General features: G+C 45.8%; 1 protein-coding gene across 24 annotated transcripts in view; it reads left to right on the top strand.

The window, feature by feature from the left end:
• USP54 (ubiquitin specific peptidase 54) overlaps positions 1-12,650 on the top strand; it is a 250,097-nt gene that overhangs the window by 217,210 nt on the left and 20,237 nt on the right. For 22 of the 24 annotated variants that reach the window (XM_043517996.1, XM_043518001.1, XM_043517998.1 and 19 more), the window contains one exon: positions 6,982-7,155. The exons of the other annotated variants lie outside the window; for them this stretch is intronic. In XM_043517996.1, the coding sequence (XP_043373931.1) occupies positions 6,982-7,155 (174 nt within the window). The remainder of the gene's footprint in view (positions 1-6,981; positions 7,156-12,650) is intronic. 24 annotated transcript variants of the gene reach the window in all.

The following is a 12,650-nucleotide window of genomic DNA, read 5'->3' as shown; positions in this document are numbered from 1 at the left end:
CAGGGCACGCGCTCCCTCTTGGATGGAAGGGGCAGGTCTGGAGGTAACCTCCACCAGCCAGCGGTTCACCCACACTCCATGCAGCACTAGCCAATCGCACCGGCCTGCGGGGGGGGCCCACAAAGTGCAGCCTGGAGCGGTCGCCCAGATTTGCCATCCACTAGGGACAGCTCTGCAGGAGGTGGTGGGAGCCCAGGATAGTCCACTGTGTGGATGGGTAGGAGGTGGAAGCCCAGCATCCCCAGTGGGGCTGTGGGGGGGGGGAGACTGAGCTACTCTGGCCTCAGGGCCGGGGTGGAAACACAGAACATGCCCCTCCAAAAGGGGTCAAATTTTTATTCCTGCACGCGCCCCTGCAAAGTGCAGAGTCCATAGTAAAGCTGATGGCTGGTGGAGAGAGGTTGATGGCTTGTCCCTGTTGCCACCTTCCCCCCTTTGCCAATCCCAAATCCTGAGCTTGATTTACAACCCTTGGGGTTCGATAAATACAATGTGTGGATTGGTCTGTGAGATTTAAATTCTGTTTTGGTGTGTGCCCCCCAGCAGCCCCTTCCTGCTGGTCCTTGGAGAGGTGATGCTACTTGTTCTCCCCAGTCTCCTGGGACTGGTGAGCTACCATTCTTGCCCCACTTTTCTCACTGCCTTTGCCCCCTCCCAGCATCAACCTCTCACATTCCGTCTCTCTCTCTCGTCCCCCAGAGGTTCCTGATCCCCACCACCACCACCTACACTCACCCTCACTCCCTTCCCCTTCCTATTCCCACTCTTCCTCCCTTGCCCCTCTCAGCTCCCCTTCTGGACCCACATTCTCTTGCATTCTCCTCTGTCTTCTCCCACACCTCAAGCTCCCCATCCCCACTTTACCACCTTTCCTCCACATTCCTCAGCACACCTCTGTCTTCCTCCTGCTCTGCAGAATCCCTCTGACCCTGCTACATCTTCATATTGCCCAGTTCCTTCTCTGACAACCTCCTCCAGCACCTGCACATCCTCCTCTCTCCCTTCTGAACCCGCATATGATATGTTATTTTGTTTGTATTTTTGTTACATAATGTGACAGTATTATTAAAATATAAGTGTAATGGGGGTACATAAAAGAGAGAGATTTACAGTATATTAAGTGTAGCACATTTTTTTCCATGGTTATGCACAGATGTTACTGGGAATGATGCGCAGAGTCTGGCTGTCATTAGTTTCCTAAGCTACTGTTGGCCTTCCTGGCCTTCTGACATGCCTGCCGCAGTTCCTTTGCTTTCACATGGCACTGCTGCTGATCCCTGGCGTACCCCTTTTCCTGCATCCCTCATGCAAACTGCTCATAGATGTCCACATTTTTAAAGAGATTTTTAGAGTTCATGCCGAGAGATGTTATGTCACAAAGTTGAGAGTCAGTAGTCCCTCTCCGTAAGGCTTTCATGCAACCATAACTTGAATATTGCATTTATTTTGTATGTTGATAAATGTAAATCAGCACTATGAAGAGCAACATAAAGATTAGGGGGCTCGTGGGATTGGTTTGAGGAAGGACTGAATATATGAAGCATGGATATTATAGAGGGATGCAAGAATATTGGAGCCGTGTAAACACTCATAGTGGCAAGGAACTATCTAAGAATAGGATGAAGGGCTTGTTACTAGGAGTAATGGGATGGACTTTAGTAAGGGAAAATTTTAAGATGTATGTCCTCAAAGGAAATTTTATAGTAAGGTTGTTAAGGGATGAAGTGGTGGACACTGCATCATTTGGAACATGCAGTGTTGTTGTAGCCATATTGGTCCCAGGATATAGAGAGACAAGATGGGTGAGGTAATATCTCTTACTGGATGAACTTCTGTTTGTGAGAGAGACAAGCTTTTGAGCTCTTCTTCAGGTCTGGGAAACTTAGGGCTTGTTTTCACTACAGGGGTAAAGGCCAGCCTTAGTGAAAATGGTGTGATGGGAAGTGTGAGACTGTCGTGCGCACACACACATACACAATCTGTGTTGGGGGACTGAGAGGCAGAATGTATGTGGGTGTGAGAAACTGTGTGACACACTGTGTTTTGGGGGATTGTGTGAGAGACTGTGTGTGTTGGGGAGTGAGAGACTGTGTGTGTGTGAGAGAGACACACACACACAATCTGTGTTGAGGGACTCAGAAGCAGAGTGTATGTGGGTGGAGAGCCAGTCTGTGTCTGAGAGAGACTTTGGGCATGGCTACACTTGCAAGTTACAGGGCATTAAAGCAGCCCTATGCGCTCTAACTCATGACGCGTTCACACTGGCAAGGCACGTAGAGTGCCCGGACTCCACGGCTAGAGCGCTTCTGGTAATCCACCTTGGCAAGTGGAATAACATGTGATGCACCCCGCTGGAGTGCCGGAGCACCAGTGTGGACGCCCTGGTCTGTTAAAGTGCTCTGATCGGCCTCCAGAAGTGTCCCACAATGCCTGTTCTAGCCACTCTGGTCATCACTTTGAACTCTACTGCCCTGCCCTCAGGTTACCAACAGTCAGACCCGCCCATTAAATCCTCTGGGAATTTTGAAAATTCCCTTCCTGTTTGCTCAGCCAGGCGTGGAGTGCTCTCAGCGAATCTTTCCAGGTGACCATGCCTCCACGCGCCAGGCGATCCCCAGTATGGAGCAATGGCAAGGTGCTGGACCTCATCAGTGTTTGGCGGGAGGAATCTGTCCATTCCCAGCTGTGCTCCAGCTGTAGGAATTATGATACCTTCAGGCAGATATCAAGGGACGTGATGGAAAGGGGCAATGACTGGGACGCAGTGCAGGGTTAAAGTGAAGGAGCTGCGGAATGCCTACTGCAAACTGCCTCTCCAGTGCTGCCCCCGTGACCTGCCGTTTCTACAAAGAGCTGGACGCAGTACTGGGGGAGTCACTCCACCTCCATTCCGAGTACCACCATAGACACTTCAGAGCACAGTCCAACAAGGCAGGAGGAGGAGGAGCAAAGCGGGAGCGAGGATGCTGAGGAGGAGGAAGACATCCTGGCATCCCTAGATGCATGCAGCCAGGAGCTGTTCTCAAGCCAGGAGGAAGGTAGCCAGTCGCAGCAGCCGGTGCTTGGGGAAGGACAAACACCAGAGGAGGTTCCTGGTAAGCGGCTTTTATTTTGGGAAGGAAGTTATTTGGTACAGGCTCTTGGGGCGAGGAGGGTTAGGGCTGCATGCATGCCTAGATGCGGAATAAGGCGTCGATGTACTCTCCCACATCACGGTAGTCAGCTTCAGTGATCTCTTCAAAGGTCTCACCCAGAAGATGGGCAATGTGCTTGCGCAGGTTTCTTGGGAGAGCCACTATGGTCCTTGTCCCAGTCAGGCTAACATGTCCGTGCCACTGTACTGTGAGGGGTGGAGAAACCATTGCTGCACACAGGCAAGCTGCATATGGGCCAGGCCGGAAGCCGCAATGTAGTAGAAGATCCTCCCTTGCTTCCCAGGTCACCCTCAGCAGCAAGATATCTTTCAGGACAAACTCCTGTGGAAAATGTGAGGAGAGTGTTCAGTATAGGGGCCCCCTGTAGCTGTTGGTTCTTCCCAAGGCACAGAAATCCAGAGGACAGTACGGCTGTGAAACAATCAGTCCCCCTTGACCCTGTGCTTACTCGCCATTTTGGGGCTCCCGGGGGTTATGTGCGCTCGCTTTGGGACAGGCAAATTATGCAATTGTGTAGACTGTGCTTGCCCTTAAGTATGGGGGAATCATTGCTCTGTCTGGTGTGGACAGTGCTGCCTCTGTTAAGTGTTGCATTTTGCCTTTACAGATGTAACCTTGAGATCTCAGCAGTCCATGTTATCACCGGCCGAAAGACTCCAACAAGTTGGGAAGAGGACATGTAAAAGCAAAGAAGACATGCTGCATGAAGTCATGCAGCAGTCCCTTAATGAAAATCAAAAAGCTCAGGAGTGGAGGGAGAGTGAAAGGAGGATCCGCCAGCAGAATGAGGAGCACTGGCACAAAAGTACAGAGCTCCGGCAGCAAAGCACGGAGCGGCTGATAAACATAATGGAGCACCAAGCAGACTCGATCCAGGCGCTAGTAGCTATGCAGGCGGAGCACTACCATGCCCACCCTCCCTGCAGCTCTTGTCCCAAAACTCTTTTCCTTGTGCCCCCATGTCACCTCCAACCCACTTTCCCCAACATTCAGGTTCTTATCTCCACTAGCTGCCTCCAACACCTGTAGCTTCACCACCCAGCCCTGAAAACTACAATCCTTACTCACTGCACTCAACTCCCATCACCGTGCATTATAGCCATCCTGAAGTGCAGCACTCATTGCACAGCACTCCAGACAGGAAGGCTGAGTATGATAACAGGACATAGGCAAATCTATGATTGTACTGTTCCCCAGCCCTTTCCCTTCCTGTTTCTCAAGCAGTTGTGTTTCTTTTCAATAAATGCCTTTTCTTTTCAATAAATGGATTTTTTGGCTTTGGAAACATGCTTTATTATTGCATAAAGTAAAAGATACCTTAGCCCAGGAAAGCAGCAGGCACTGCAAGTCAGCATAGCACACACAGATTCTTACTAACATTGGAACCACTGTACTTCACGCCCGTGCAGGGAACCAGACATTACTGATGGCTTTCAGCCTCAGTTGCTCCCTCAAGGCATCCCTAATCCTTGCAGCCCTGCGCTGGGCCCCTCTAATAGCCCTGCTTTCTGGCTGTTCAAATTCAGCCTCCAGGTATTGAACCTCCGAGTTCCATGCCTGAGTGAATCTTTCACCCTTCACAAATGTTATGGAGGGTACAGCACGCGGATATAACTGCGGGGATGTTGTCATCGGCCAAATCCAGCTTCCCATACAGAGCGCACCAGCAGCCCTTTAAATGGCCAAAAGCACACTCCACAGTCATTCTGCACCGGCTCAATCTGTTGTTGAACCGCTCCTTGCTGCTGTCAAGGCTCCCTGTGTAGGGTTTCATGAGCCACGGCATTAAAGGGTAAGTGGGGTCTCCAAGGATCACATTGGGCATTTCGACTTCCCCTAGGGTGATCATCTGATCTGGGAAAAAAGTTCTGGCTTGCAACTTCCTGAACAGGCCAGTGTTCCAAAAGATGCGTGCATCATGCACCTTTCTGGGCCAGCCTGTGTTAATGTCAATGAAATACCCACAGTGATCCACAAGCGCCTGGAGAACCATAGAGAAATATCCCTTTAGATTAATGTACTCGGAGGCTAGGTGGGCTGGTGCCAGAATTGGAATAGGCATCCCATCTACCGCCCCTCCGGAGATGGAGAAACCCATTTGTGCAAAGCCAGCCAAAATGTTATGCACGTTACCCGGAGTCACAGTTCTTCTGAGCAGGATGCAATTAATGGCCCTGCAAACTTGCATCAACACGATTCCAGCTGTCGACTTTCCCACTCCAAACTGGTTTAGCGACCGATCGGTAGCTGTCTGGAGTTGCCCGCTTCCCGATTGCAATAGACAACCGCTTCTTCACCAGCAGGGCAGCTCTCAATCTCGTGTCCTTGCGCTGCAGGGTGGGGGCAAGCTCATCACACAGTTCCATGAAAGTGGCTTTTCTCATCCGAAAGTTCTGCAGCCATTGCTCGTTATCCCAGACTTCCATGACAATATGATCCCACCGCTCAGTGCTTGTTTCCCAAGCCCAAAAGTGGCGTTCCACAGTGGTGAACATGTCCGAAGATGCCACAAGCAATCTCGTGTTGTATGCATTACTCAAGTCGATATCGTCGGAGTCTTTGCTGTCAGTTTGGATCTTAAGGAGTAACTCGACTGCCAAATGTGACGTGCTGGCGAGACTCGTCCACATATTCCTCAGCAGTTCAGGCTCCATTCCTGCAGACCAAAAGGAAAGACAGCGCACAATACAAAAAACATTGAAAGATGGCGCCAAATGTGAACAGAAGCACAGGGATTGCTGGCATGCGAACCAATGCATCACGGGGCATTGGGACAGGACCCAGAATGCCCTGCATCCCCTGCCCCCTTCCCACAAGCCACAGCGCCAGAATGGGAAGAGGTGCCCGGTGGGATAGCTGCCCATAATGCACTGCTCCCAATGCCACTGCAAGTGCCACAACTGTGGCCACGGCAGTGTGCTTGCAGCTGTCAGTGTGGACAGACTGTAGCGCTTTCCCTACTGCACTCTCCAGTGTCTCTATTCAGTCCATGATTTTTAGTGCCTAGCAAAGTTGTAAATTTAAGCTCCCAGGCTCATCTTTTGAAAGTGTTGTGCAGGTTTCCTTTGATAAAGGATAAAGACTAAAAGTGATCGCTTGTGAAAAGCATTTGCCCACAGGCAATGTGGTATGTTCGTTTTTTATCTCTTTTATATTTTGTCTTTTATTAAAAAAAATATGAAAATATTTGATATTTTTCTGATAAAATATAAAAACAGGATACATTTTGTCTTTTATGATAATATATAAAATATATATGGATATTTTATCTTTTATGATAAAATTCTTATGCTAAGCAATCTGATCCATCTTGTATTTAGTTGTGACACTCTCAGTAAGTTTCCCAGACCTGAAGAAGAGCTTTGTGTAGCTCGAAAGCGTGTCTCTCTCACCAACAGAAGTTGGTCCAATAAAAGATATTGTCTCACCCACCTCATCTCTCATTTGGAACAATAAACCAGATAAAAATGTACAAAGCACTAGTTAAATATATAGTGGAGGAAAACTTGCGTTGGCAAGGGAGTAGGCTAAAATGACCCAGTAGTCTTGTTTTCATTTCTAAATCTTTTAGAAAAATTAATATAAATATATGTAATATATACTTTTTAAATTAATAAAATAATTATTATTTAAGTGTAAGTTTACATGCTCTGGGTGGCACTTGCTTTGGTCTTCAGGTTTTTCTTGCTTCCTATTTAAAATGGACTTAAAGAAGATTTGGGAGGGGGACTGAAACAAGCTTAGCTGCTGATATAGAAAAGTATGCATGCTGGAAATGGGGTACCCACTGAAAGTATCCATTGCTGTCTTTGGTTGGTGTTTGAAGGTGGAGAAATCCCTGTCCCATCAAAGAGCGAACTGGATGAGTTACAGGAGGAAGTGGCAAGGAGGGCACAGGAACAGGAGCTACACAGGAAACGGGAAAAGGAACTGGAGGCAGCAATGGGTTTTAACCCCCATCCCAGCAGGTTCATGGACCTAGATGAGCTTCAGAACCAGGGTAACTCTCACAGACTGGATGTGGCTGGGGTGGGGGTTGTGTAGGTTTGGAGTACAATGTTGCACATGTGGGAGATGGGGAAGGTGTTTTTGGTCTTTTGATTTTTCCATTAAGAGTCTCTTGCTTTTTCTTCCCCGTGACAATTTTACAATTACTAAATAGTTTTCTCCAGTCTGTGAGACAAAAGACGGTCTCTGAATTTATCAGAAATGTGGGAAACAGGAAGAGAATGGTGAACTTGTAATGCCCAGGAATCTAATTTGAAGAAAAAACAAATCCTACTTGTATTCTGCCCAAACACCAAACTCTACCCATGTGAGACACCAAAATAAGACTTGATCTGCACTTAAAATGTAGGTTGATACAGTTATGGTACTCTGGGGTGTGATTTTTTTTTCACACGCCTAAGTGCCATAGCTATGCTGACATAACTCCTGGTGTAGCTGCAGCCAGGTTGAGGGAAGAATATCGTCTCTCAGGAAGGTGGTGTCCCTACAGTGATAGAAAAGTCTTTTCCATTGGTGTAGGCCACATCTACACTACAGAGTTATCAGGCATAGCTAGGATACCATATCTGAGTAACTGTAGTTCCTGTAATGTGGACATCTCCACTCACATGAGATCTCTACATTGTTTGTGCTTCTCCATTCTTGCATGGTGATCAACAGTGCAGTGGTTATCAATGTTGACCTCTAAATTGTTGTCATAAGGCTTTGGTTAATGACCCCTTGAACTGAATAGAGTAAGTCACAGCTCTTTGATATATCTTCTCAGACTGTCTACAGAGTGACACAGGCATCTGTACATCAGTTATGATTGGTTAATAGTTTTAAGTGTCTGTTCACAACCTTAAGAGTTACTGATTTAACTTTTTTAAAAAATTAACAGTCAGATTCTGGAACACAAGGCTGAAGCTTCCATAAAAAAAAAAATCCAGTTCCCCGAGTCACTGGGAACAATCCCAATTTGACCCTGGGTAATGCCCCACTCAGCACATTGTTAGAAACACCTAGCTGTTTAGCATTTCCTTATTTTAAAAAAAACAAAGCATACTAGAAAGGCACTTAACAACAAAGAGTGCTATACAATACTTAGGGATCATAGCCTCTGGCATGATAGCTAAGGAGGCTAGATGGCTCCTAAACCTGCTTTCATCCTGAGTGGTTCCCACAATGCTTTATGGCTTCATGGATTGCTTATGTACAAGACTCCAGAACATTTCTGACACATTCTCCCTTCCACTACATGGTTTTACCCATGCAAAGGAGGCCAAGTTTAGAATGCTAGAATCTGGTCTTCAATTCATGAAGCTTAAAGACCACACATTTTGACTATGAAGATGCTGCTGTGTTGACTTACTGATCTACCTGACTTACCCTTCACGTTCAGCTCATGCTCATTTACAAGGTTTCTCTGGAGTTTCTTCAAATAAGAAGTGTGTATGGTAGTGAAATGTATATTACCCAGGTCAAGGAGGCTTTATTTTTTGGTTGAATGAAATATTAATTTTTATAATTCTGTTGTCATGATAAAGGGCAAATGAGCAGATTTTTGCTTGAGCTGGTACATTTTCATGAGGAATTTTATAGGCTGTTCTAATAAATGGCACTCGACCTGTTGTCCTTAGGCCAGAACACCTAGTTTCTCTTGAGCTCGCCTGTTTTCTTATGTTTTCAGGCGTTATCACCCTTCTTTTTTTCCCTTTTTTCAGAGTTGTTCAAAAACAATTTGTGGGTCTTTTTTCCCTGTTCTCGAATTCTTCCCCATGTATTCTGCTTTTTCTCCTCCTCCTAAGGCCACAGGACCATTGGGCTTCAGCACTCCAGCGGCTTCTTACAGTGGTCAATGCGTGCACACACACTGTGTGCATTTGTGGGCAAGAGGCTCTTGTATTGATTTACATTCTGCTGAGTCTGATATCATTTCCCAGGCACCTCTGAATTGTTTCAGATGGAAAAAGTGTGTAGGAGATAACTGAATAGTTTGGAGGAGATGACTAGACAAATAATTGCTGGAAAGGGATCTGTAAGCATGTAACACAGTTTGGTCACAGCATGCTGTGACCAATTTATGACACACATATTGTACCCTATGGTTTTTCTCCGTTCAGCCGTAGTTACTTTAACAATTTTTGAAAAATCCCTGAGCAACATTGTTAAGACAACCTAAGCCCCTGTGTAGACGGAAGAATTCTTCTGTCAACCTAGCTACTGCTGCTTAGGGAAGTGGATTATCTATATCACTGGGAGAACTCCTCCTGTTGGCATAGATAGTGTCTCACTGAAGTGCTACAGCTGTGCTGCTGTAGTGTTTTCAGTGTAGACAAGCCTTCGGGCTTGCCATAAAACAAAGGATTATGTTTCCAAAAATTTTTGAAGTTTCAACACTTGTTTTCATTCCCCTTCAGAACAAAAACTAGACTCTGAATTTTTTCACAAAAGCCAGTCACTCCCCCTCAGAATAGCCAGTAGCCCAGTGCTCAGGGCATTCAGCTAAGATGGGGGAGACCCAGCTTCATGTCTCTGCTCTGCCTCATTTAGAGCAGGGACTTGAAGCTGGATCCCCACTGTCTCAGGTGAGTTCCCTAACCAATAGGTTATTGGCTATTCTGGGGTTGGGAGCGGATATGTCTCTCTCTGTCACTTTCACCAGAAATTCCATCCTGGACCTGAAAAATCTTCCTGAAAAAATTTGAATCGAAACATATGTTTCTGCAACAAGTTTGTTCTGACTAATCAGGATGTTCTAACAGAAGAGCAATTAATCAAAAAATTCTGTTAACAATCACATGAATTAAGTCACTTTAAGAGACTAGCCAAAGGCTGTGATTTACAGTAGAACTACTGCTCCAGTCATCGGTTTAGCCTCTAATAATCCTTGATTTTGCAATCTCAACAGCAAAGTAGTAGAAGTAGCACTGATTGGAATTTGGAGATAGAATGCCAAAGTTTGCTTTTATCTTGGTGTAAATTGGAAGCAACTCAGCTGAAGTCAGTGGATTTACATGGGTATAACAGAGTCCTGCCTACAGTAGAAAGCTTAATGTAAGATGTGATTTTTAAACACACTAAGTTAAACCAATACAACTCTCTGTGTTAGACACACTTATTTCAGTTCAAGTGTGACTTATTTAGTTTAGTATAAATTGATTCTTAATTGATGTAAATAAACTGATCTTTTGCACCAGTTCAACTAAATCCATTTAAAATCACATCATATGTTAAAGCAGGGCAACTTTCTGCTGTAGACAAGCCCTGAAAACAGAATTTTGTTGACAGAGCCTGGTATTTTCTTTTATGCAGTCTTGTTTATTTACAAGAAATGTCCAAAGTCCTGCTTCTCTGAACACAAGAGGACCAAGAACAAAAGGAGCAGTGTCTTAGCCTACTGTCCCAAGCCCGTTTACCCAAAAACCAGTCCCAAAAGTTCTCTCTCTAGCTTTTTCCAGGGCCACACTGGGCTTATAGGCTACTGCTTGGCTTTCTTGCTTTTTGCCTCTGCCTGTCTCTTTTATATACATGTGCATGTGCGCACACACACTCTTACTTTACACAAAACAATCTACAGCAAAAGCCCCTCCACACATCCAGTGCAAAACTCCTGGGTGGGTTTACACTCCTTTTATCTTAGGTGGGGTGTTTATGATTATCTGATCCTGACAGTTGTGTTAATTGAAGGGTGATATGCCTAGTCTCAGAGGTTTGTGACTCATGCAGTCCCCAGTGCCTCTCAACATTAGAATACCTTTAAAGAGAAAAAAGAAAAGGAGTACTTGTGGCACCTTAGAGACTAACAAATTTATTAGAGCATAAGCTTTCGTGAGCTACAGCTCACTTCATCGGATGCATTTGGTGGAAAAAACAGAGGAGAGATTTATATACAACACACAGAGAACATGAAACAATGGGTTTATCATACACACTGTAAGGAGAGTGATCACTTAAGATAAGCCATCACCAACAGCAGGGGGGGAAGGAGGAAAACCTTTCATGGTGACAAGCAGGTAGGCTAATTCCAGCAGTTAACAAGAATATCAGAGGAACAGTGCGGGGTGGGGTGGGAGGGAGAAATACCATGGGGAAATAGTTTTACTTTGTGTAATGACTCATCCATTCCCAGTCTCTATTCAAGCCTAAGTTAATTGTATCCAGTTTGCAAATTAATTCCAATTCAGCAGTCTCTCGTTGGAGTCTGTTTTTGAAGCTTTTTTGTTGAAGTATAGCCACTCTTAGGTCTGTGATCGAGTGACCAGAGAGATTGAAGTGTTCTCCAACTGGTTTTTGAATGTTATAATTCTTGACGTCTGATTTGTGTCCATTCATTCTTTTACGTAGAGACTGTCCAGTTTGGCCAATGTACATGGCAGAGGGGCATTGCTGGCACATGATGGCATATATCACATTGGTAGATGCACAGGTGAACGAGAATAGGTCAGAGTATGAACAAGAGGCTACTAGGCAGCTCTCCAACACCACTTTCTACAAGCCATTACCCTCTGATCCCACTGAGAGTTACCAAAAGAAACTACAGCATTTGCTCAAGAAACTCCCTGAAAAAGCACAAGAACAAATCCGCACAGACACACCCCTGGAGCCAGGACCTGGGGTATTCTATCTGCTACCCAAGATCCATAAACCTGGAAATCCTGGACGCCCCATCATCTCAGGCATTGGCACCCTGACAGCAGGATTGTCTGGCTATGTAGACTCCCTCCTCAGGCCCTTCGTTACCAGCACTCCCAGCTATCTTCGAGACACCACCGATTTCCTGAGGAAACTACAGTCCATTGGTGATCTTCCTAAAAACACCATCCTAGCCACTATGGATGTAGAAGCCCTCTACACCAACATTCCACACAAAGATGGACTACAAGCCGTCAGGAACAGTATCCCCAATACTGTCACGGCTAACCTGGTGGCAGAACTTTGTGACTTTGTCCTGACCCATAACTATTTCACATTTGGTGACAATGTATACCTTCAAATCAGCGGCACTGCGATGGGTACCCGCATGGCCCCACAGTATGCCAACATTTTTATGGCTGACTTAGAACAACGCTTCCTCAGCTCTCGTTCCCTAATGCCCCTACTCTACTTGCGCTACATTGATGACATCTTCATCATCTGGACCCATGGAAAAGAAGCTCTTGAGGAATTCCACCATGATTTCAACAATTTCCATCCCACCATCAACCTCAGCCTGGACCAGTCCACACAAGAGATCCACTTCCTGGACACTACGGTGCTAATAAGCGATGGTCACATAAACACCACCCTATATCGGAAACCTACTGACCGCTATTCCTACCTACATGCCTCTAGCTTTCATCCAGATCATACCACTCGATCCATTGTCTACAGCCAAGCGCTACGATATAACCGCATTTGCTCCAACCCCTCAGACAGAGACAAACACCTACAAGATCTCTATCATGCATTCCTACAACTACAGTACCCACCTGCTGAAGTGAAGAAACAGATTGACAGAGCCAGAAG

The sequence above is a fragment of the Dermochelys coriacea genome, chromosome 7, assembly GCF_009764565.3.
Source record: "Dermochelys coriacea isolate rDerCor1 chromosome 7, rDerCor1.pri.v4, whole genome shotgun sequence".
Classification (NCBI taxonomy): Eukaryota; Metazoa; Chordata; order Testudines; family Dermochelyidae; genus Dermochelys; species Dermochelys coriacea.
The sequence above is the reverse complement of the archived record's forward strand: the minus strand, read 5'-3'. Positions and strand labels throughout refer to the sequence as shown.